Source organism: Psittacula echo (assembly GCF_963264785.1).
Source record: "Psittacula echo genome assembly, chromosome: 12".
Lineage (NCBI taxonomy): Eukaryota > Metazoa > Chordata > Aves > Psittaciformes > Psittacidae > Psittacula > Psittacula echo.
The window spans coordinates 4,082,721-4,109,409 of NC_137747.1; the positions used below are offsets into that span (position 1 = coordinate 4,082,721).

At 38.1% G+C, this 26,689-nt stretch overlaps 1 protein-coding gene across 13 annotated transcripts in view; it reads right to left on the bottom strand.

The window, feature by feature from the left end:
* Window positions 1–7,752: 7,752 nt before the first annotated feature.
* The window catches only part of STAU1 (staufen double-stranded RNA binding protein 1), a 33,167-nt gene continuing 14,230 nt past the window's right edge, over window positions 7,753–26,689 (bottom strand). For 2 of the 13 annotated variants that reach the window (XM_080628025.1, XM_080628030.1), the window contains 13 exons: window positions 25,700–25,856; window positions 23,886–24,024; window positions 22,989–23,154; window positions 17,432–17,530; window positions 15,891–16,121; window positions 15,177–15,320; window positions 14,196–14,342; window positions 13,334–13,406; window positions 12,518–12,858; window positions 11,679–11,801; window positions 10,253–10,338; window positions 10,105–10,152; window positions 7,753–9,604 (listed from right to left, as the gene is read on the bottom strand). In XM_080628025.1, coding sequence (XP_080484151.1) covers window positions 9,517–9,604; window positions 10,105–10,152; window positions 10,253–10,338; window positions 11,679–11,801; window positions 12,518–12,858; window positions 13,334–13,406; window positions 14,196–14,342; window positions 15,177–15,320; window positions 15,891–16,121; window positions 17,432–17,530; window positions 22,989–23,154; window positions 23,886–24,024; window positions 25,700–25,856 — 1,842 coding nt within the window. In that variant the 3' untranslated portion in view covers window positions 7,753–9,516. The remainder of the gene's footprint in view (window positions 9,605–10,104; window positions 10,153–10,252; window positions 10,339–11,678; window positions 11,802–12,517; window positions 12,859–13,333; window positions 13,407–14,195; window positions 14,343–15,176; window positions 15,321–15,890; window positions 16,122–17,431; window positions 17,531–22,988; window positions 23,155–23,885; window positions 24,025–25,699; window positions 25,857–26,689) is intronic. The other 11 variants (XM_080628033.1, XM_080628031.1, XM_080628032.1 and 8 more) reach the window with 11 other exon arrangements.

The window sequence follows — 26,689 nt, forward strand, 5'->3', positions numbered from 1 at the left end:
GGGTTGAAATGGAGTCAGTTGTAAGAGGCAGGAGGACAGGCAGGGGAAGGCATAAAACCATATGCTGTTTTTACATCGGCAGGGTGGTCTTTTGGGCTAAACACAGGAGTTGCAACAACCCTGAGTTATGCAGTAAGCAGCTCTGGTCTAGACTAGCTCAACATAATGTAACTGCTCCGTGCTTTAGTTTTTTCTGTTTGTAAAATACACAGTGGTTATGCCAAGGCACCAGGCGTATCAATTCACTCGCTCACTCAGAGTTGCATGAACTGGGATGTGGGATTTGTCACCTCAGTGCTCCAGCAAACCAGCTGCTCCTTTGGTATCAAGCTTCTACTAACTAAACAAGGATTCAGTGACATGGGGACCAGATCGAGCTGATTGCAAGGTGAATACGTCCTGTGGGACCAATGGAAGGGGTAGGTCGAGGATGGTGCTTGAAATGTGATGAGAACAAGAAAAGGCACATGCTCAATTTGTGGGCTAGTTTGCAAGCATGCAGCTGAGGCTCTGCAAATCTGCCAAGAGAAGCCACGTGAGGTATTTTAGACGCTCTGAAATGAGTAAGCCTATCTTGTTTAATTCACCTCCCTGTCTAGTAGTGTCTACAGACATAAATACTGCAAGTACATATATAGGCCTTACAGTATGTTTGGTGTAACACTGCATAATTCAGCTACCCATTAAAATGCTTGTACCAAATTAAACATGTTTGTAGGCAACTAATTCTTGAAAGCAGCTTATCAAACAGGACCTGTGGAATAAATCTCAATCCCATTAATCCAAGTTCCAGAACACCAAAAGATGAAAAGACAATCATGAAAGACATTTTAAGAGGATTACAGGGAAAACTAATCTTGTTACGCTGCAAACCCATGTCACATGTTCAGGAGGAACTGTGAATGTGATTTGCGTTGCCTTGTTTGGCAAGGAAGGAGAAATAAGAAGGTCTGGGATGTTAAACAGCTACACAGAGCTTAGTATCAAATTTACTTGACTTCACTGAGTTTTATTCTCCTTGTCAGAAAATGTTGAAAATCTCCTTAGCTAAATGAGTTCTTCAGCTCAGGGCTCATTGTAGCAAGACTCGTTGAAGTCAGGAATTTCCTCAAGAGGCAGCAAATGTCAGGACATACACAAGTCCCAGTTCTCTTTGTTACTTACTTCAGAGAGACCTCTTCTGTGGGTTGTTGCTGGCCTCTGGCCATGCAAGCCCATGCAAGCGTCACTTCACAGCCGATTAGTAGGACTTTTTGCTGCAGGACAGCTATGTGCTTTTCTTGCACAGTATGATTATTCCCAGCAGCTGCAGGCACCAGCGATTGAGGACGGGCCTCTCCTGTCTTGTGTCCCTGTGTGTGTCTGTAAGGAGTCACACACTCTGCCTAACCTTACATGAGTCGCTAAAGCCAAGGAAAAAGGCTGAAAGGCAGTTCAGTCACGTACATGTTTTTAAAAGTATCACAGCTTCTGAAGAATGCTGTTGCATTATATGCCAGCCTTCACAGGGACATGTTTTCAGCTTCGTCCAAATGCCAACACTCAGTGCTAGTACAGAATCATTCGTTTCTCTAGGAAGGGGAAACCTGATGAAAGAAGAAATGTTTCTGAATTACTAAACAAGACCTTGTTAATCTTACGGGATGATTAAATATTTCACATGCCAGCATCCAACTGCTACATTGTTATGTTCAGGGGGGTTTTTTCCATCAGAACTGAATATTGCAGAAAGCCAGATTTTAATTGGGATGCAACCTCTGACTTCCCAACATAATAACCCAAACTGAAACCCAAGTACCAGATGTCTCCAATATTCAGGAAAATTCTAATACAGATTGTAATTCTCTAGCATTAAGTTTTGTAATATAATAACAATAATAACAAAAAGCAAGCTATGCATCAAGAAGCCACGAAAAGATCTCTCTGAATTGTTGGGTCAGCAGCTTCACTGTGGAGTATTATGGTAATTAAAATAAAATAGTGCACTGACAGAGTATTGAAAAAAAAAAAAAAGTGTGAGCATGTGCCAAATCACACACACTGGTCCTCTGGAATATGAAAAATTCCAAATACAAAATTTACGGAATGGATTGAAGGGCAGTAAGAAAGAAACTGCCATAGTTTGGTTGTGGAGCCAGAATTTATCTAGCCTGCAGCTACAACTAGAAACAAATGAAGGCTGTGAATGACCCAGCTGAGTTTCAGCAAGAGACCCAACAGGGAGATGTATTCAGATCTACCAGTTTCAGATTTACCAACCTATTGGCCTATTTGCACAGAAATTATGTTCTCTTTTTTTTTCTTTCTTTCTCCAGACTGTCAAGGGTTTCCATCCAGAAATGGTAGAAATGGATCACAGCTGCAGCGTGACTGAAGCAGAAACTTCATGCCAGTTTGCAGCAGCAGGTTTAGAGGTCAGTAGCTGTGGATCACAAGAGATACAAAGCACTGTTATGAAGAGATCCCAACATTCATTTTTTCATGAACACACGTCCTTCCCTAGGGACACTGCACTGAGTCAGGGTCAGTGCAGAGCACTACACCTTGCAGGACCAGGTCCTTTGCTAATTTTTATGCATCTGCTCAGGTTTAGCCTTATTCAAAATGTTCAAACAGTATTTCTAAGCTCGGATAAACCATTTAAAATGTGGAAACAATAAATGTCTGTTGGACAAGCAACTGCCTTGTTAACAGCTGTGTACTAAGGATACAGAATTTTCTGATGCTGCATGACACCAGTAAGATCTTGCAAAATTATTGGCTAGACTCTACAGAAAACATTTTTGGAGGGAGAAAGGAACTTTGGTGGTTTACAGATTACTCTGTGATTATTAGCAAATGAATTTTACATAGGCATTGATGAAAGACGCTGCTCTGTCAGAGATGGAGCAAAAGACAAAGGAAATGGTAGACTAATATGGTACTACTTAAAAGTTACTTTAGAAATGTTTATATCCTCCTTTATCTTGCAAAAATAACCAAGTGGTTTTAGTCCTTTTACACGGGACAAGTTTCATCTGCAGCATGTTGAAAGAACACGTGCAAGAACTCAAACACAAGACTTTTCAGTTTAACACAGATGGAAACACTTTGGTTCAAGAAGTAAACAGGAGTTTAGTTCATCTGAACAGTGTGTTATTAGCTACGATCAGAAAGGCACCATGTGCCTTGCTAGTGGCTTCTTGGGATCAGGGTATGTCAAGGTAAGCAGCACAAGATGAAGAGAACACATCCAAGAAGCTGCCCTGTTCACAGAGCCGTACTTGGAGCTATCTTTCAACATTTTTTGCACTGAGGATGACAACACTCCAGGGTAGTTAGGTGAGGGGCACAGAACTTCACACAGCCCTGATGGTGAGTACAGCTTGCTCTGTTTCCTGAGTTTGGAAGAACACCTCATAGAACATTCTGTTGAAATGTGTTTCTCTCTAGGGAGAGGAAAGATACTTCATACACCTCACAGATGTAGGAATCTGCCCATCACAAATCAGATCATCTTAAAGCCTGCTTTAACAGATGTTAACTCTTCTAGGAACAGTAGGAGTTCATAGAGAGGAGGGAAGAGAGTAAGCCTCTATAAAGTAAAACCACTAGTAGAAAGGGAGGAGTGAACATGCCACATATCTAAAGGCTAAAACAGTTTTTTGAAAGAAAAAGCCAACAAAAAATAATGGCAGACAAGAAACTGGGAAGTAATGTCAGCATTTACAAGGAATTTGGAAACATTTTTGGTCCATTCCCTTGCTGGGTGGACCAGAGGACTGTGGGCTTAAGTGTGTGGAGATGCAGTATGTGCAAGCCTGCACACATTAACGGTTTGAACACTGATCACGTGCTTGTTTGAAGGGGGACTAGCTTTGTTTAATGTCCAGACTAAACACAAACACCACATTCAGCATGTGGCAGAAGGCCACTAAAACCAATAAAGTCATATCCAGCTGACTGATGAATGACAAGATGTCTGCATTTGACCCAGTTTAAGTATCACTTTAATCTAGGTACATCTTCCCTGCCTGCATACAATAATGGACCAGCAGAATGGGGAGGGGTTAGACAGTAAAAGCTCTTAAATAACCTTTTTTCTCTTTTAAACAAAAATCAGCTGTAATTTCTAAATCAGTGCTTTAGTAAATGGAAATACATGAAGTTAAAACACTCACTGAAAAACACCACTTAGCTTTGAAGTCAGTACAGTACAAGAGAAAGCACAAGAGAGTTATTGCTAGAATGCTTTTAAAGAGACAATTATTTAAATGCAATTAGCCTTTGTGAATTTGAAGTAGCACATTTTCTTCAAGTTTTTATCCACTTTAGTAATTAAAATAACTTGGTGGCTCAACATTTTAATAAGCTCCTCTACCTACTTAACAAGCTTTAAAGGGAATTCACAAACTTCTTATGCAAATGCAGTGGCACGTTGTAGGACAGTTACACTGAATCTTATTTACAACAAACTGCTGATGGATTTATTTTTCCAGTGATGCTTTCCCTTCCCAGTTGTTTTTTCTAGGCAAGAGCTAAATGTAAAAACCAAAGTGCTGTGTGAAGAGAACTATGAAAGCAGTGCTTAGCAACCAGACGATACATATCCCTCCCTGTGATGTGCTTGGTCGTGGCTTTAAAATGGGAGAACAGCAGTTTGGGGGACTGCACCCATAATAAAATAGGGACTAGGAATTAGTGTCTGTTGTCCCCAAACAGATTTTGCATTTGGGCTTTGACATAAAATATATCAGAGGTTTTGTCCCTTAACATAGGGTTGGGATTGCCTTCTCTGGGAGCACTAGTCTCCCTTCTGAGGGGGACAGAGAAAAAAAAAGAGGCATTTAAACATAAAAGACTATCTTTTGATTGGAAATAGTAAAGATAAATGAAAGAATGGTAGCAGAGGATGAAAGCATTGAGAGCATACTCTGTGAAGAATATTTTCTGCATCATTAACACAGGACACTTAAAATCTACAACATCCCCTATTAGAAGGATGCCAAAACCACTGTGAAATTGGAAGTGGGAGAATGAGTGAAGTTTAAAAGCACTATAATTTTTTCATTGCTAATCAAATTTTATTTTTTGCATTAGGATACTGCCAGTCATATAACAAAAGAATTATATTGGAGAATAAAATACACTCTTGGTTAGGTATTATTCACCATCTGTATGCTTTTATTCAGTTCTAATCCAGAAGTTAAATGAATACCCTAGAGATTTTAATTTGCTCCAACAACTTATTTTTCCCCAGCCTCTTTCCATGGGGTGTTCAGTTCTTGCTCAGAAGTTCCTGAGTTTTAAGTAAGTGTATGTATCCATTTGGCAATTAAAGGGAAGCAATACGGGATGTCACAGCCACAGAGACGAACTTGAGTATTTTCAGATTTGTAACCACCTCTGAAGCAGCATTCCTTTGTCTGAGCTTAAACAAGCAGTCTGAATGAAATCACATAAATAAAGAAGCCCTTAAGGAAGGTATTATATTGACTCACACTTAACTCTGTTGGTTTCTATCTGCAGACCTTCAAAATAAAGAGCAAACAATTACGTGGTTGCCTCATGAAAGAAGTGGTTTACACACCCTCTCGCTTCCTGCAGTTAGGCATTTTTGGAACCTCCACCATTTGTCTTCATACATTCTGAGAGAATAAACCAATTTTTAACTTTGATCAGTGGGTTAGAGCAGAATTTTGGTTTCATCCTTCAGTAATGCAGTAATTGCAGCAGAACTCCACGTACAGCTACATTTTGTGTTACTAAAATTTGGCCAGAGAACTGACAATACAGATAACTCCCCTGCTGGTTCCAGACTCCCTAAGCTGAATCCATTCAGATAGGACTTATCCTAAAGAAATACCAGCAGTCTATATCCTAAATGAAAACAACAAAACATTACAGGAATGTATTTTAATGTATTATGGAACAAACGGTATCACAGTGAATCCAGGCTAATTCACATTCTATAGGCACATTTTAGCTATCCTAAGGTCAGCATTCCCCAAAATAAATTTTGGACAAATCCTTCTTTTCTGCAAGATCTCCATCCTGAAACCAAGAATGATGGATCATGAAGAGTCATGTTTCTTCCTTTGGGGAGTCATTCATTCCACTAATGAATAAAATACTCTGCTTTAAAAAAATTCCTGGACCAATTTTCATTATTCCCCTTTAACTTTCATGTGATGCAGTTGTTTGCCTCAAGGACAGCAAACTGACCCAATTCAAGAAAGATGATATTCCAGAATCCCTGGATGAACATGGACTACCTTCCTTCTGGTACACCAGCTTCGGAGTACATGTTACTTCAGATAGGAGACCTGAGCAGCAGTCTTCAAGCTCAGTAACAGAGCACTGGAACAGACTTCATTTGCAGCACCATCTACAAAGCCACTCTTCAGGTTCTTATACAGGGCATTACAACCAGATATTTGCCTGCACCTCTTCAAAGAACAGTGGCACAGCATCACTCTTCTGACAATTACATGCAGCTGTGTAATTGGACAAATAAGAAAAGGCTTGAAGGAAAGCAGTGCAAAACCTGACAGAATTTAGAGGTTGCCTTAAGGCTTTGAAATCTGAGAGAACAGTCGTAAGTGCTTTCTTTCCAATACCAGAAAATTAACGTGAAGACTGGAGTCTGTCAAAGTCTAGACATTTGAAGGAGTACAGGCAGACAGGACATTTTCTTTGGTGGAGGAAAATGTATTACCTACACTGTCAGGTCTCTGCTGATCTTACTTACAAGCTGAACTGCTGGAAAATGGACGTCATTATTTCCAGAATCTGGTTTCCAGACTCCTCAGCTACTTCCTTTGAGTCTGTATTCTCCACATAGGGAAGTGGGATGGGCATGCATTAAGAAAGGTCCAAATGAGCCTTTCAAGTTATATATAAGGAAGTTCTTTACTGTGAGGGTGGTGAGGCAGTGAAACAGGTTTCCCCAAGAAGTGGTAAATGCTCCATCCCTGGCAGTGTTAAAGGCCAGGTTAGACAGAGCCTTGAGTGACATGGTCTAGTGTGAGGCATCCCTGCCCATGGCAGGGGGGTTGGAACTAGATGATCTTAAGGTCCTTTCCAGCCCAAACCATTCTGTGATTCTATGAACACAACTGAAATGCGGTGAAATTCAGTGTTTCATTCTGCCACATCACATCTTCCATCCCCTAGTGACCTGCCTCCTCAGGAATCGCTGCTAGCTGGCTGGACTGCTGCAGTCAGAGAACTGCACCTTCTCCTCAGGTTTCTCCTATTTGTATTCTTTGCACAACATTTTAGTATCTGTTGAAATAAAGTCTCATATAAAGCCTTCAGGGGATTACATATCGTACTATAATCTTCCTAGCCTTTGCTACATCAAGCACAAAGGAGACAGCAGAAAAAGAAAGCAGCTGTGATGCTCTAGAAATAACACATTTTATCTAGAACTCCCTTTGGCTTACCTAGAATCCACACAGTAACCTGAAGTCTTCCATAATGCAGCTGTGATTACAAGGCCTTTGACAAAAGAACCTTCTCTGATGAAGCACCTCTAAGATGACAGATGCATGTAAGAGTACTGCAACAGAGGGATCTACAGCAAAGTACCTTAATTCAGGATCATATGAAACAGCATTCTCAACAAATGAATGCTGCAAAACAGTCCGAAGAATAGGCTCAAGTTCCATCCAGAGAGGAAACTTAAGTAGCAGCAGGTAAAGGTAAGGAGACCATTTATATTGCTATCCATGTGGTACCTGTTTTCCAGTATAAATTATTTTGGTAAGTTGTAAGAATTTGCAATACAAAGCCTCAGCCTAGCAAGTTTCTTTTAATTTTTAAATGTACAGCATTTTAGTTCTACAAATGTAAAAAAGAAAAAAAAACCCCAAATGAAACAAAAGCAAAGAACCCAAAACCTTTACAATGTTGAGTCTTTTTCTGCTTATAATGATCAAAACCAACTTGATTGAATAAAATTTGGTATGCAGTTAATGTGGCCCAACTGCTTTTGATAATGCAAATAAAATAGCAGAGACATTTGAGACACAGCATGTGCAGTAACTACCTTCTGTGACAGCCACTACCACACACACTGCAGACGGGTGGTTTACAAGTGCTGCTGTAGGTTACCAGTTAAGCACATAGGGAACCTAGTTCACATCCAAATGATACACTGTCATGTGTCAGTCTATGGCGCCAGTTTCTGTTGCTAGAGGGAAGGTTCTGTTTTGAAAGTACAACCCTCCAAAAATTACTAGGTGCAAGGCAAGGTTGTGACTCAAATTACAAGCAAACAAGGAAACTTAAAAGTAGAGACTTAAACTTTGAAATCATACCAGCCTGTTGTGCCAGGTTTCTTGTCATAATCATAACTTTAGTTTAAGCTCCCATTAATACAGTTGCACTAACACACTGTGGCACAAGTAACAAAACGTACCCACATTACTTTTGAATTTCCTTGACCTTGCCAGGTTTTCACATCCTCCACAGTACTAAATAGTAGTTATTTATATGTAATTGATACCCATTATACAGTTACTCTATAGCTTTACAATACTGCCCGTACTATATCACAAGCATTACAAATCCTATAAAAAAGCAGCCCCTGTAGTGGCATACAAGAATAAATTAACCAAAAAAAAAAATTTAGTATGACCATTTATTGGTGACAAACACTACGTTTTACTTACATTCCATGGGGAGAAAAAATTCCAGCGTAAACAATGAACTGAAGCAGTACTTAACTTGCAAGGCTATCGTGCTTTACCTGGACCATATGCAAAAACTTTATTGCGCCCAGTTCGGTGCGCAATAACACAACATCAAAAGCAACACAGTTTATATATAAACATAGGTAATTTTTTTCAGCCCTACATGGAGATGTAATTAAACAGTATAAAGCACTCAAGGAAAATCAATCTGCGGTTTTATATGCACTACACTGAGATCATATCCTGTAATGTAGTGAGCTGTGTGCCATCTATACACACAATCCTTAAAACATAGATCAGAGATCATTTAAAGTCACGTTGCATTCAGGTTCCCCAACCCCCCCCCACTCAAGAAAACTAAAAATTAACCAAAAATGATCAAAGTTTAAAATTCCTAAAGTGTTTTAATTCATTCAACCGTTCGATGATTAAGCTAAATGCGAAAATCCTGGACTTTTTAAAATGGTGGGCACACAATTTGTTTCCAGTGAAACTTCGCTATTTCAATAAAAACAAAATAACCACATACATGGATATGATCTTCCCAAGTTAGTTCACAGATAACATGTCAGTCTCAGAAGACAAAGTTTCTAAACTGTGCTATTGTTCTAGATACAATTAAGAAACTTTTAAATGAAAAATTTATAGTGTCATTTCAATCAAAACAACATAATGAAACTAAAAATTTATCACTGTTTGAAGAAAAAGCAACGGTTATGATTTAGACACTACAGTAGGTTGTAAAGACTGTAGCACTCTAAAACAGTTAGGTTACATTAATAGGAAGCATTTGATTTTCTCTGGTGCTTTCAGGTTTGGGTCCAGTCAAAAGCCATTTTTAGGCAGTGCTGTCCAGTGTTTGTCCCAAAGTGTTTGAGTTAGCCGGTTTGAGAAGAGGGTCACTTTCCATTTCTTGTTTCACACATCTAGAAATGAGAAAACACCTGTTACTTAGAAGATAAAATACTATTGCCATGAATAAGGTGCTTCTAAATCACATACAAAGAATTTGAGAGGCATCTCACAATTTGTTTCCAGGTAACTTCCATTTGTAATCAATTAGCACTTTGTTAATTCCACCATTTTGAAAGTTTATTATCTAAATGGGAGGTTAAGCTTTTTCTTTCCCCATGGTCAAAGGGAGTAATTTGCAACCCCTCCATGTGTCTGCTGAAAACAAACTGTGAAACCTACTATAGATTGTTTACATGTTGTGTACAGATTTCTAGAAAGAGAAAAGCAGCTGTATCACTTAAACACACTGAGGAGTCACACTATTTACAAATACATGTAAATGGATAGTTGAAGCAGAGGGATCACAGTCAGAATTGCTCTGTGTCACAGCCATCCCATTTTAACCACTTGCTCCTGCTTAGTAATTTGCATTTGACAGGTGAAAAATGACAAGCTTGATCATAAAACCTACCCTCTGATCCTTCTGAAGAAGGTAACAGCCTTTGGCATTTTAACTTTTCTGTCAAAGGAAAAAAACCCTCACATTTTATTTGTTTCTAGAACATCACAGGGTTAGAGGCTTCTGTTAATGCAAGGGAAAGTCAATGGGTCACACTCACACAGACATTGGTCCATTTCCCGTTCTTGGCATCTCTGTGGTTTGTTGGTCCAACTCAGACAGCAATTTTAAAATATTCAGTGCAGCCTAAAGAAAAGAGAGAGCACTCAGCAATGCAACGTGAGCCCTTTCTGTTAACGCAGTGAAAGGACCAGGGCTCACTTAAAGTAAATACACTGATTTTAGTAATATATTTCCTAAGATGCATAATTATGGTGGACAAAAATGCAATGGTGTAGTTTCATCTGGCTACATTAAACAATCAAATGGTGCTGTGGCTAGGGCATTCCTTTGTGTTTGTTTTAGCAATGGGGAAAATTAATTACTATTACTTATACATAATTACTACTAACATCATAAATTAAGTACTATTAATATCAAGGAAAAAGATGCTAACTTAGTAATGGCTCAAAAACTGTACAGAGCTTAAGATAAAGGACATTAAAATACACAGAATCAAAAAGTTCTTTGCAGAAGAAGTTACACGAGAATCAAAACTACAAAACTGATAGGCCACATGTGACTTTGAAAGAGTCAATGCGATGTGGCTACTGCAAAAGTAAGTCACCTCCTTTGAGAACTGAAAAGTTTTGTCACCTTTATTCTGATCAATTTCAGGTTTCCCTTTTCAGAATACACCTGATGCATTATGGCATGGGCATTAGCAAAATGCTGAGTGTCTGAACAGAGCCAGTTCTCACACTTTCAGGAGCTCTTTACAGTCGGATGTAGACATGGGTGGGAAAATGTCAACATTAAGTGACAAAGATCAAAGAAATCTGTATCAAATTATAGCCCTTAGAAAACTGCTGCAAATGGTTTTAGTATAAAGTCAGCAAACCCAGGTTCTCCTATGCATTTACATATTGGAAACTATTTAGTCCACAGTCAGTAGTCAGGGCACCACTGGATATCGAAATAAAAGAAACTGCTACTCTTATAAAAGGGCTTAACAGATGTAGAGCATCTCCTGCTATCTAATGGGGAACTGCATTTCTTCCATTTTGGATTCTCTCAGAAAGTCTGGTAATGTGAACCCAGGTGCTACAGTGCCTAGTGAAATACCAGCCCATTCTGTCACAGAAAATAATCTGATAAGCTCTTGTATTTTAAAGATTCCTTTCCATACATTTTCTTTAACATGTGCTCATGCAAATAATATCAAGATAAAGCAAATGCATTTTTAGTAGACAAAAATTGTGAGCATGTGTTAAGCATTTCAATCAAAGGTTACTTAGATTCGATTCAGATACTGTTAATCAGTTGTTTCAGGAACCTGTGAAATATTAGACAAAAATTAGCCAGGGAATTGTACAGCATTTAATTCACTGCTGTGCAGCAGTAATATGAAACCTTGGTCTATCCGCTGCATCCCTCAGTTCACATTGAAGGGCAAAGAAAAAGCATTTCAGCAATATCCATCATACCATATCGTGGCAAGATTCTACATCCTTTCCAATCCCATGGCTGATCAGTGGTGGCTGAGAGGAACAGTTTATAAGAGATACAAACTCGTTCTTGTTATTTTTTGGAAAGTCTTTATATTCAACCTGGAGAAAAGAGAAGGATTTCACTCTTTTAAGTTAACCATGTACAGAAAATATATCACAACTGCTACAGATCATTTACCCATATATGAAGCTGAACTTCTAATCATTCTGCCAGTCTAAACTTTGAAGTTTGTCTTCACCTGCAATGTCTTTTTAGTAATCATGAGAGCTCTGCAAGTCTGACTAGAAGTGGGTACTTAATAATGATTGTTGCTGGGACCTTTTTTCTTATTATAGCCATTTAAAGATTTCCCTCCTACACTTTTTAATCCACTGAGCTCCTTTAACAGATCCATATAGGAACTTACATGCAATTCTGATTAAAGGGACCAAACAGAAGAAAATGTACTGCTTACAGCAAATGTTAATGTAAGAAAGATTGTTCAAAGAAACCCTGATTTCAGATCAGCCATGTTCAAGTTCATACTATGTTGTTCCTACATCATGACAATCACAAAATACTACTTTCAGTTTTATTCTTCCAAGACTTCAGAATAGCAATGAATTAAGGCTGAGGAAATGCACATTTGAAAACTATATAAAAAAGCTGTAAAATTCAGTACATTTCATAAGTAAATCATTTATATGAATTCCAGCTTAACAGGCAGCCTTCAGAATACATCAGCCACCAGCAGAACTAAAAAGCTTTACAACAAGCAACACATTGAACCAATTTGGGTAGCTTTGGAAGAAATCTTGCAAAGCCAAGCACTTACCTGGATTCCTTGAACATTGGAAAGGTAGTCCAGCTGCTCAGAGGGCCGCGTAAGTGGTCCGTGGGGTACATGGCCTGATGAGTTGTTGTTCTTTAGTATGGTCTCAGCGGTAGGAGAAGTGCCACCATACAACAGCTCTCTAGCAATCATGGCTGTTACTGTGGCCTTGGCAGGATTTGGGGCTGCCCTGTTGAACTCTTTGGTGTGGTGTCCTTGACTGGCTCCTACAGCTTGTGCAACCTCAGGGACCATGGGAAGAATTCCAGCAGGAAGCTGCTGATGGCTGAGATAAGGCATCCTAAACTCATCTTCTTTATTACCTGAGACGAGACAGGTACACACTAACCAGATGCTAGACAGTTCTGCAAGGCCTTCTGCAGGCACACGAGGGCAAAGATAAAGCATCAAAAGCCACTTCTGAAAAACCAATGTGTTTCTGATTGCTTTTGAAACACTAACAAACTTAGTGAGCTTGATTTACCTTTGGTGGGTCAGAGATGCACCATCAAGACAGAGTTTGCTTATTGAATAAATAATTCAACTCCAGCTTCTGCCAAACATTTTTCAGAGCCAGAGGCTGATCTCACCTCCTCCCCTTACCTTTTTCCCTGCACAGAAATTTCCCCCACTTAACTCCTGCTGTTGGTTGAAGGAGCCTCCTCCCTGGATCAGAACCAAGCTCGGTCCTGAACATTAATTCTTGTACACCTCTGCTCATTGCAGCGTGTTAAATGACACTACCTGAAGGGACTGACAACCATATCTTACACACAGAGACACCAACAGCGCTGTGCTTCTTTCAGTTAGGTTACTTACTAGTTGAAGTCTCTTCAGAGCCTGGCTCAAAGAAGGTTACTTTTCTTCCATCACCTGGTTTCTTCACTGGTGTCTTTAAAATAAAAAGAAAAAAGCCAAACACACAATATGCCTTTAAACCTTTATCCCTCTGCCCCAGGTTTTAAAGTTTTTAAGATGTAGGTGATCTGAATAGTCAGAATTTTACTGAAAAATCTATTAAAAAGCCTCAATTATTACACAGCTAAGAAGAGACAAGTTCAGTGATTCTCACTGACTGACAAAAACTATCTACAGAACAGTGAAGTGGTATTAAGAACACATACTGAGAACTAGACACCATAATAAAGCCAGTTAAACTAACACAAGTTACTTGAGTTGCTGAGGACAACATACTGGACATAAATGGGCATATACATGAAAAGGATATAACTAAACCCAGACTTGCTATTTTAACTCCCTGGCAAGATCTGCTGAATCAACAGATTCACACAAGGCTCTTCTCCCTTTAGGGGCCCACAAAAGGAAGAGACCTGTAACAAACTTTCAACTGCAATTTCTGCTGAGCCTATATAAAACCTGTTGCTACCAGAAAGTCCTATAACCTACATGTCTGCAGATTTCTAAGGCCAATATATAAATCACAGATTCTGAGCCATTCTATAAAGAAGAAATACATTAATTTAGCCTTCTTTGATTTACTTGCAAAATCAAACCCTTAATATATCCACAACACACTACTTTAAAGAACAGTCACCTCAATACAATTGCTTCCCGGCTAGGGGAGGAGGCATGAATTTACAACACTGATGCTGCCTTGCCGTTGTTTCAATTCAACTTTTGCTGTAGTATTAAACAGGAGTCGATTCTTAAAGACTCTTACCTTCTCTTCTGTCTTTAATGCTGGCTTTGGAGGCTGAGGTTGAGGGATTTTGAAACCTAAAAGTTCCAACATGTTTTCAGCTGCATTGCGTTTAGCAACTTTTTTGTTTGTGCCCATTCCTTCAGCTGTGTGTACCCCAACTTTCACCTAGGCAAAGAGGAAGAAGAAACAAATAGATTCTTAAACAGTAGTGTAAGGATTCACTTATTAGGGGCCTGTGTCTCAAGCACTCCGTGAGTCACAAAACAGTTCAAGTGATCATTTTTTCTAAGCAAGTTGTCATTTACTGTCAATGATCATTGGCCTCCAAGCACAAAACCCCAAACAGGAGTCACACAAACTGCTATATTTCATCATCTCACCTTGGCAATAGCTTAAAGGCTCAAAACTGGTAACACAGCAGATACAAATTTTCCAAGCTGAAGTTAGAGGTTTAGAAGATTTACTAATGTAATGGAAAGAAATAAACTGTCTTGGCCAGAATAGGTGAGAGGTCCAGAAAATGCACTTAATTATTAGAGTGTAGTAGATACTCAGTATTAAAACCACTGCTATGCTATTGGGATTTGCAGTACTATGTGCAGAAAGTGCTGCACTACAAAGCAACACACAAAAACTCAGGGGAAGGAGGAAATGAGGGATACCTAGGTTCATGTTAATAAATACTACATTAAAAAAATATAAGGAGCTCAGTATCTCTTCACAGAATATTAATACCCCTGTTAATTAAAACATTAGGCAGTTACAACATAAGACTTCTGGTGTCCTATGCCATTTTTTAAAAGACATGACTCAGATCATCTTAATTGAACTTTTATCCTCCTTGAATGTAGCCTACTAGATATTTTCTTAATAAATTTCATGGAATTTGGCCGTAATCCTGTTAACTTTGTATATCATTGTTGACAACCTGATTTCCATAACCAAAAAAACCAAGACATCACAGCCATGCAACTAGATTTCTCGAATCAACATACAAACCTGCATCACAAACTCCCTGCGCCTTGGAAGACCACGTTCTGTGATGAGCATGTACTCTGGTTCCTTCTCTTTCTTGGCCTGCTGTATCTGGGCAAGTCTGCTAATGGGATTCATTCCTTGACCATATTCTGGACTTGTTTGCAGCTATGTAGAACAATGTTTAGAAAATAAGCCAAAAATTTCTGAATATTTGGTTTAATAGACAAAATGCAGCATGCCACTAAATTCATTAATCTCTAGAATATAAAAACTCTGCAATAACAGTTGCTTAATAAAACACTGGCACAGCCAAAGAGAAACACTCAATTTATTTGGCTCTGCTGTTACAGCTGACCACATTTAACCTACCACTGGTAACAGTTTTACAAGTTCGAATCCTGCTACATGGGAAAGGACAGGCTTGCACAAGAATTTGCACAAGCAATAGGGTGCAAAACCCGAAACTGTAACATCTAAGGCTTGAAAGTCAGAGTTTGATTTTTATGTGCCACTCACTGTTTTATAAAGTTTGTCTTCCATCCTGAATTTACTGATAACTGTTGTAAAGGTGGTGTCAGAACCCCATTTAAAGTGGGAGCAAAATATCATTTCATTTGTAGTACCAGACTGCTGATTAACGCTGAGCAGTTGAAGAGTGTTTATAATTAAATCATAAATTCCTCTCATCTGCTGATTATTTATAACAGGCAGATTTCCAACCTGTTTGCCTCTTACCTTCACTATTGATTTCGTTTTCTTTTTGATTCGTGGCTTCATTTTCTCAACCGTAGGAAGAGGTGGCAATTTCTTCAGTTCTTCTAGGACCGCTATTGCAGCATTTTTCTTCGAAATCTTCTTGCTCTTTCCTTCACCTTCACCCATGAATTCTCCAACTGACACCTTGGTTACAAAGCTCTTCATGTGGGGAGGACCACTTTCCTTGGTCACCTGTTTCAGAGGGAAAAACTGAGTGAAAGCGTGATAAACACTTATTAAAAATGGTAGGGCACATTGTTTATAGCAAACTTCTCTCAAGAACTACAGATAATGACATTTTAGATTCAATCTAAAACCAGATAATGACATTTAGATACAATCCATAAAGTAAACGTGTAAATCATATGCACTCTAATAACCTAATCCCACCCAAATAAACAGATACTCTAAAAAGATCAGATGCAGCAAGCAGTAAACAGTATTTACACGTAAGTCATTAACCCATCTCATTTAATTTACTGCTTTCCTCCTTCAGTATTAAGATGTGACTGTTCTATCTCATCAGCACATACTTTCACACAGTTAACATCACCTTATTAAATACACCATCTTGTGGTTACAGAGAATGCAATTCTTTAGGATATAGCATTTTAGTTCAGAAACCAGCAACTCTGGAGACATCTAAGAGATAGATGCCTACTACAGATTTAGCCTTTTAACTCCATTCGTAACAACACATCCTACTTCAAAATAATCATAAAGTCAAAAAGTAAAAATCGATTAAGAACTTCCACCCACAACTGGCTTTGTGTGACAGTATGTTTTTACCAGTGATGCTCAAGCTAATCTGCAATAATTGAAAGCTTCATGTAAAAATTCATAGAATGGTTTTAGAAGCAATTTAGTTACACACAATTGCATTTTCTTACTATAATAATTCAGATAGTTGAGTTAAATATTACTCTGCCAACTCAGGAAAGCAGCATAAATTAATACTTTAGTGAAAGAGAGATGCTCCTATGGAAGCTATTGATTTAAGATAACTAACATGATCAGGGAGGGGCAAAGAGGCAGCAAGCAGCCAGGCCAAAGGGAAAGGAAAGATGCACATGAGGTCACCTCATGGCAAGAAAAGAAACCTATTTGTGAGATTCTGCACCTTGTGTGTAGTCCATATCAGTGCTTAATTAAGCAAATACTTCCATAAATGTCTTTTTGAGTGAGCTATCCTTGTTTGCCTTGACTCTGCACTTCAATGTTACAACCATTAATGTGGAGTGTTGTTTTGTTTCTTCACTGGAATATTGATTTTTCAAAAAGCTTGGAAAAAAGATTGCACAGACAACCACTTTAGGGCATGAATTTGTGAACAGGTGAGTTTTTCTTTTTACTTCACTTTACCATATAAACCCCAAGACAATCAGTGTGACTGTCAAAGGTAAAAGTGTATTCACAACTAACAAGACATGTTAAAAGTCAGTTGTTTGGATTATCTAGAAGATATGTGTACCCTTAATATTCTAACAAAAACAAATCTAGAGCTTTTAAAGTAAACATACCTCAAAATTCACAGGCAAGTTCCTTTTAAGTGCAATCTCAAAAACTTGGCTTATTTCAGATTTATTGAGATTTTCATCATCTGGTTCTTTTCCGTTAACCTAAAAGAAGCATACTCTATTTAAAATAAAGATCCTATTAAATTGAATTTTATCCATCCAACCAGTTTACTGAGCTCTCAAAAATTTTAAGTAGTCTAACCTTTACTGCCATTTTACATGAATATGTAGAAATGCAGCACACATACTGTAGAACTGAAACTTAGGAAGCTCATTTAAGGTGTATGTGTAAAAGCTAGCAAACCTTCATATTTTCATGTGCTCATTACAGGAAAGAACAAACGGCATATGGGCCAATATAAAAATCTATTTCTAGATAAAACAAACTGATGTGTTAAATGAACTGATTTCCAAATGGAAGTACCTTTATGAAATGCAATTTTCATATACTGATTGGACATTTGTACCAAAAGCACTAAGACAGTATCAGGTAAGAGAAAGGGCAGGAAAAATAAAGAATTCTGAGAATGGGACCAATGTGAATGTGATGGCTAATTAGATCCTGGCACAGTTCTGTCTTTAACATGTTCCCTTGCAAGTGCTTCATCTACAGACTTTTCTTCTCATCTAAAGAACATACTATCAGGAACTTGCCTTAAATCAAATGGTGTACATCTCTGAAACTTACACCTGCTAGGAGGCCAGCCTTGCCAGCTGAATCTTACCTACAGGCACTTCTACATATCTCCTGGTAAAATTTTGATTGTGATTCCAAAAATGTTTTCACTGATGTTGGGACATGAACTAAGAGGTGTGGTAACAGCAACAGAGCAATTTTAAGACTATGTGTCTAGCAGTGATGATAAAGATGAACAGCAACAATTTCACCAATTATATCATGCCACAACACTAGTTATGCAACCAGGTAATAAAAATTATTTAGGTATTTTATTGGAGCAGCAGAAATACGCTAGAGAGCTCTCACTGACTGAAAGTAGTTTTGATGGTAGCAAGCATCCCCAATGTCTGTTACTGACAAATTAGATTAAAACATGAAGGATTTTTTTTTTCCAAACACTTAAAGCAGCCTCTTCCCATCTCAGACAGAAGTATTAATAAAATCAATCTGTGGTTTTCACTCCTCCCACTGTCCCATCAGATTTTACACTGTAATTATGGGTTGACCTTGTATTTCAGGTTCAAGCTGCAACCATTTTGGAAGAGCACATATAGCCCAACATCCTTTTACAAAGATAACATCTAATACTTCTGATCCCACTACTACATCCAGTCTCCAAACTCTCTGTGGAGGTGTACCTAGGGCAATCTTCGGGTCTGTGAATACTGAGACCACACGATGGCACCACTCCCATGGGAGCAAGGTAGGTGCACTGTGACTGCATGAGAAACAAGGAGACAATACCTACACTGGAGGAACCGTACTATACCTCAGCAGAAGGCACAACGCAGGTAAAAACTGGGAAAACCAAGACTGAATACAGGAGTCAAAAGTCTTGAGCATCATATTCTAAAACCTATTTTAAATGCAGTTGGTAAGTTAAGTGCAAAAGGAATAGCATCATACACCTAGAAAAAAAATATTTGAACTACTAAGGTCTTATTATGGTCTAGGTGTTACAGCAATATGTTTTTATTTACCACTGTCATCTCAAGGAATAATCTCTCACTACCCTTACTGGCAAAACATTAGCACAATCACTTTAATTACACGTATTTTTCCCCTCCTAATTTCAGATACATACTACTTTTTCAACTGCCGTATTTTTTCCTGGCAAAGGTGACGAGGACTTCTGTTATAGGATTAGGTTTTTCCTATTTAATATCTTTTCAAAAGAATACAAATAAATAGTACGGAATGCTTTACTGTATTACAGTATGCATTCTTGATATATTCCAATTCTGTTCACATAGTGTAAAACACTGGTACTTTTCTTCAATACCTCTACCTAGAAGTAAATCAATAGCAAAATAACAATTAAGAGATCTTAGCTATTTTCCAATTATTTTGGTAGACCCCTCTACTTTGGAGGTCTCTACTTGAGTTCTGGATCAGTTTATTTTATAAATCAAAACTAACCATACACACATGCTCTCCTTTCTCTTTCTCTGCACACCTCTAGGCAGATGACCTATAAAGTTTGCATGCATGCATACACTAAACTCACCAAGGACTAAATCGGAACGAGACCACAAATACAAGCATTTACCACTCTCAGCTCTAATCAAATTGTTCAAATCCATCTCTAACAAGTGAAAAAATAAAAGTCCCAAAGGAAACAAAGTGATAGATTCAAAAAGTCCCAAGCAAACTGCAGACGCAATATACTCCTTCAAGAGGAATTTGCCCTTCTAGGAACACCTTCAACATGCACTTCCTCAAAGACTGCTTGTAAGCAAATTATGAAAGCCACTGGAGTTTCTGATTAGATTTACACTGATGTCAACAAAGCAGTCAGTGTGACTGCTTTCTTCCATGTTAAGGGTATAAAGAGCAGCTGAAATTTACCAAGTAAGTTGGCAAAACACATAGAAGCAATTCTAGTTTTAGTATTTTCAGGCAAAAGTTAGAATTTCTGTCTAAGAATTGTGCTAGAAAGCACAGCTTTCTATGTTTTCTAAGTGTTAAAATCGATGCTTTATCATCTTGTCTTTGAATACACAAAGCAACCCTGTTCTGCAACTTTGTGTGTCTTAACTCCAAGCAGACTAATTGAGGTTGGAAAGGTCTGTTGGAGGTCTCTTAAAACCTCCCACTCAAAGCAAACTTCTAAATTCAATTAGATTGTTCAGACAGGCTTTGTCCAGTTGAGAGCTAATATTACTAATTGTTTTCCCACCACTTGCTTCTAGATTTGCAGTCTGAGAAGGAGTGGGAAAAGGTCACATTACCGTAAAGTCTAATCATTTTATTCAGTGATTTCTTCTTAGAATCATAAAATCATTTAGGTTGGAAAAGACCTTTAAGATCATTGGGTCTAACCATTATTAAGCACGGAATATTTTCTATTTTAAAAATACAAGAGTTAAATCTTGTAAACACAAAAATTTATAAAATAAGAATAAAATAAATAAAAAGCACAAAATACTGCCCTAAATAAGAGTTCAAGCTTAAGCATATTCTGTTCACACTCACACAAATGGGATATACAAAAATAAGCAGATTTAAAAGGAAAATTACTGAAAACATCAAATGACAGGTAGGAAGCATCAAGAATTATGTCTGCTTCTGAAATCCTACTTTGCCTCCCCTGTAGATACCCCTTATAATAGCATCTCATGATCTGACACTCCTGTATCCTTCAAGGACCTTGCCTCACTGAATGCAAGAATGAACAGTGCTCGCTCTGTAGTAGAATCCTCCTTTCTAGTGCAAAAAAGTTACAAAATCAGCAATTCCCTCAAAAACTACAATATTTGAAAGCCATTTAAGACCTGATTTATCCCAGTACAGACTGTACTCTCTGTTCAAAGTACTGCTCTCCTTAAGCATAGCTGCAGTTCTTACTGTTCTTTTTGTAGACAAGTCAAACAAATAGAAAAGTAAAATGACAAATGCATGTTTCTCATGAAAGTGTAAGTGAATTGGCCCAGCAAAATAGCAGGGTCAAACCAGCATTCAGTTCCCAGTGAGCTTGCAACTGGTTTCTTCATAAAGTAATTCTCTCTTCTTGAAATCTCCTGCATCATTCACAATAGTATTTCCCTTATGATGTCCTTATAAAAAGGATAGACTCTATAGGTTTTCTTCCTTTTCCTCCTGCTTTACACCCCTTACACTGAAGGAGACATCTTACAGAAAAGGATACGTGGTCACAAAGACAATCGCAGTGTTTGTTCTGAAGACCTCACATTACTCAACTTTAAACCCAACTCTACCACTATTCAGAAAGTCACTTGTACAGAAGCATTTCTAAAAACGTGAACAGAAGTCACATGTGATCCTATTATGTTCCTCACAGTTGGACTCCTTAGCTCCAGTATGTGGAACTTTGCTACCTGAGATGAAAAAATGGCTGATGATGGTATGATGTCTTTTACAAGGGTGACTGCAAAAAGATGATGTTGTGCATCACTGGCACAGAATGACAATACTCAAGAATTTGGGGGTCACCCTCAGGCTTGACCTCTTCTGCATGAAGGCTTCCAGCTTGTCTTTGACCACACTCTGCCTATTACCAGTTCTGGGTATCAGTGTAGAACTCCTCTCCACTCTTTCAGCTTTTATTCCCTGCATCACTCTCTTCTCCCAGTAGCATTTGTAATCCCTTGGCTCTTGGTATCCTCCATTATTCAATAATCTACATTACTCAAGGAGAGCTGTCTGTCAGCATCAATGCCTCCTAAGCCTCCTCCCTGAACCATCAGATGCAGTGTTTTGGCTTAATCATCTGAGCAATACTCCCTCCCACAAATACACTTCGAAGTTTTAAACTCAGTGTCCCTTGGCTTTACAACACATTTCCTAAATCCTCTTGCTCTGCCATTCCTAGTAGTTCCCAGCTATTTTTTGTTCCCAGTCTGAGATCCCTTATTCTTGCCTAATTCTTCATGTTCCTTCTTTCTCAGTACACAGCCAGACTCTATATCCATGGCAAGTTCTCATGATTCTAAGTTACTAGTCTGACCTTCACTTCCTCCTCACCTCTCTGGCAGTGTCCTAGTCTCTCTTGCTTCTAGGTTTGTATTGTATATCCCCCACCTCCTCAACACGATCTAGATGCCAGCATGGAATACATCAATGGGTCTCTTGCTCTTGCTCTTAGTTCTAACATCAAGTCCTCATAATTCAGGTATAATGAGCCCATAAAGGAATGACTAAATACACTCTTTGTAGCAATCAGCCAACACCCAGGGAGAGGGTGCACACAGCCAGCCAGCCCCAGAAGCTGTAACTCGTGTGTGCACAATGAGACCTTCTGCCCAAAGCAACCTAACAAAAAAGCATGAAAAAAACCCCAGTGGCAGAGTCTTGGAATGGAAAGTGCTGGACAACTATAAATATACTGTGGGACAAAAATTTGCTTCTTATATTCATATTAAAATGTGTGAACAAGGTTATTACTTCCATGAAATTCCCTCTCTTCTAGAATTTCTATGGTTCTTTCAAAAAATCACATAGTAATTTTGCCCAGGAAGCAAACCTATGCGCAATTTCTAGGTTGCCCATACTGGAATGCAAGCACCCCATTTACATACTTCTTCAGAAGGTTGTATGTGATCTGTACCTGATAAGAAATTAGTTCCTATCTATGCTTCCAGTGCTCTCACAGAGCACTGACATATCTGACAGAGGTCTATAGCATTGCTGTAGAAAAAAAACCAGCGAAAGAATTAACATAAATTCATTTAGAAAAACTTAATTTCATAGAAATTTATGTTCTTAAACCAAACTGTTTCTATTGTCTCAAGTAGGTCAACATTACTAAGCAGAACTAAATTTCACAACTGTCCTTTTCTTCTTAATAAGGAAAAAAACCCTACAACAGTATCTCAGTTTATCTGAGCAGTTTATGCTTACAACACTAAGATTAATTCCCACCTCTGGTTTCTCAGGCAAGGGCTCATTCTGCAGAACTTTCAGTGCTTTAGCAGCTGCGTCATGTTTAGCAGCTTGTCTTGTTCTTCCTTTCCCGTGAAACTGCTGCCCTCCAATTGAAAGCTCAACTTGATAAAGTAAGGGCCCAACAGGAAATGGGTAAAAGTACCTGCAAAGAGAGGGATTTAAATAAGCAAAGAGTTTGGCCTACAAAGTAAACAGAAACATAAGTTACATGTGATGAATCTCTCAGATATCAGTAACCATGACTCAGCACTAAAGCCCAAGTATTAAAAAGCCAGATTTTGATTTAAAATCTATAAAAAAAACTTCAGGGAGAGATTTCTGAAACAGAATATCAACATTTCTTGTTTTATAATTGTTTAACCAACTGGAACAGAGAAAGACAATGTAACTACGCTTTTATAGGCTTGGCAGGCCAGTGAGTTTCGAATTCTCAAGTTCTATGCCTATATAAAGTTCTTTAAACGGAAGTTTTCTTTTAAATAGCTTTAGAAATAGCATCGAACTGATTCCTTCACTTTTGCTTTTCCACAGAAAGGAAACACAAGAAATATTTAGCTAATATTTAGCTATTCATTTAATTGAAGCTGGCTATATCTGAATGCCCTCAAAAAAGCTTCATTCTTTGGGTCAGTTCCCTTTTTCCTCCTCTTGCCCTACCCCCAAAGGAAAAAAAGCAACTTAAATAAGACAAATTACTGACATTAATAAGGTGTACTTATCAAAACCTTTGGCCTCATAAGATGGCTGTGTTTCAAGCTGAATATCCCCTTAAGGGCCATTCTATTTTTAGCTAATTTTGAGAAGATAGCATCGAAGCACTCAGATGATGAGTGGAAATGAGATTGCAAACCCAAAAACTTAAGCAATACATACCGTGGAGGATAAGTACCACCTCTCATAGTATAGTTGTAAGTGGATCTCATCCCTGTGTAAGGATCAATGGGTTTGTACATAGGTTTCTTTCCCAGTTTCATGCAAAGTGCATTTAACTCCACTGTGGGGGTTACGCTGTCTAAATAAAAAGGAATATAGAGTTGTACAGCTGTCACAGGAACTGAAACAATCTAAACTCTTGTGCTGTCTCAAAGCAGGGAAAAATGAGCTCAAGTTTTGCCACATGGAGTATCTTAAATTAAGGAATTCTGAATAGAAATGCTAATGAACACGAAGAAAAAAGTCTATTTGATGCATATTAAATTAGCAGACTGGTATTAGTTGTGATAAATCCTGATACAGAAAAGTGAATTTGCTGGAGGCTTTTCTATTTGTTTTGCTTTAAAGTTGTGAAGCTACCAATTAATTTGTTTTTAGAGGGTATCTTACAATGTGGTCTGCAGAACAGAAACTTCCTTCCCCCAAAATACGTTTAAACTAATTTAGATTAACAGACATGCTACATACCTTCTGTGTCTTGTTTACTGAGAATGATCACATGTTTCTCTTTGTACTTTATGACCTAAGAATGGGGTTTATGACTCTTCACTTTTAAATTGCAACTGGCCTATTCAAAAGGAAAGTATATTGCCACTGAGGGCTATAAACATTTCTCTCAATGCAGATATCATGTGGATGAAGAATTGTCTCCCTGGCTATTCTGATTTGAGAAAGAATAGTCATGTAAATGGTCATTTTTTTTCTATCACAGGCCTCACTAATCAAAAATCTGTGTGTCCTCAAGTCTAACAATGCTTTGTTGTAGGCAATTGCCAAAAGAACAGATTCACAGACAAAATCAGTAATTGCTAACTTCTAATATTTTCACTGTTGACTGTATAAAGTGTTTCCAAACAAAGAATTTAGGTAATATCAGAACACAACTAGCACAAAAGATTAAAGGTTTGAACCTTTGCTGCACATGCTAATGCTACCCCAATAGCTTTGAATTCAAGTCACTATGAGTAAATCCAAAACAATCTCATGTACAGCTGAGATGTGAAGCTAGTTCATACTGAATTTTACATTTTAAATATATCTTGAAAGCAATCTCAGTAAACTACGAAGTTCCCTAAACACTGCAAACTACAATTTAAATGCCCTTATACAAATCAACATCTATGTCTCTTTAAAGAAGTACAAATGAAGCAAATTCCAAAGTTCTGATCCAATCCCTCAACACAAGTTTAAGAGGTTGGGGTTTTGTTGGGTTGGTCTGTTTGTTTGCATTGGGTTTGTTTGTTTGTATTGGGTGTGTTTGCTTGTTTTGTTGGGTTTTTTTAATTAAACATTTCCAAAGAGATCTTTACTGTCAAGCTCTTAAATGATCATATCAGAATCACCAAACACATTCTTCTTCTGCCTGTGTAAAAGACTATTCCTTGCTGTGACCAAATCTGTCACGTGTGGTTGGTTGGTTTGTACTTAGGATTTAGGGTTTTTTAAGATGAGGATAAACATCTTTTTCAGGGTTTCACCAAGTGTTACAATACAAAATAGTAAGCTAAGTAGTGGGTTCTTCAAGCCAGAATGACTTGATGGAAAACCCCATGCCTTTAATTTGTTAATATGATGATTTTTATCATGTTGCCCACAACTATCAAAGATTAAATCAGGAAAACCTGACGACTGCCGTTGTTAAATACGCAGAATTGCTGGGTTTATTCATCCTTATGCAACTTCTATATACATACCAAAACCAGAAAGTGCATAGAATAAACCTTTCTTTCAAATCAGTTTGTTGTGGCACATACCTGGATTCTTGCCTTCGCTCCGAGATGGACGAGCCGTAGGCTTAGGGAATTTTGTCCCTTCCAAAGCTTTGGCAGCTGCAGCATGTTGCGCTTTTTTAATACTAGTTCCTTCAGCTTCCCAGTGCTGGTCCCCAAGGGTCAGCTGCACTGTAAACACCTCAGAAATAGAAAACATGAGGTTTATTATGAACTGCTTTGGAATTCACATAACTTACTAGACCCTCTTACACAAAACAATGAGTCTTTTAGTGATGCAAAAGTTAAGAATATGGTAATCAAAGCTTTCCTCAACTACTATGTCGTCCCCAGACTTTAAGCACTTTGGACATGGATAGGATTTTCCTGAATCTAAGAATTTCACAATAGCTGTAGCTCACAACCATCCTGCATCCTGCATGAGATCATACAGGCTAAGAAACAAAAGACGCTGTGTGTATAGAGGTAACATCTACGTGGGCAGCTGGCATGCCAACATTACTCTGAACAGCAGCCTTGAAATTCAGACTTGTATTCCACATAACTCAATTCTTGCTTTAATAATATGGTTTGGGTTTGGGTTTTTTTCACTGTATTTTTCAGGAGTTTGGAAAAAGATAACTTCCCATTGCGGCATAAAAGCTTCTACATGCCCACAGGTGAGCACAAGCCTATTTGATTACCAAGCAAAGCTCTGTGGCATTTTTAAGTATGTGGGGTAAGGAAGAATATCTATTGTCTAAATTTTCACAAATTAATCAGACAACAGCGAGCCAAAGTCTCCTTGGTAATTAAATGAAGTTTAATTTCAATCAGAATGAAAACACAAATGAACAGCTGCTCTGAATGTTATTCCAATACTTTTTCTAAATGCAAACCTTGTCTCCTTTGCACATTGACACTGACACTACACATTTTAGTTCTTAATATTATTAAACTCCAAGTTATTGGAATCTGACATACAACAAACACTGTTCCAGGTAACACCTTAAAGAGACAATGTCAGATTAGACA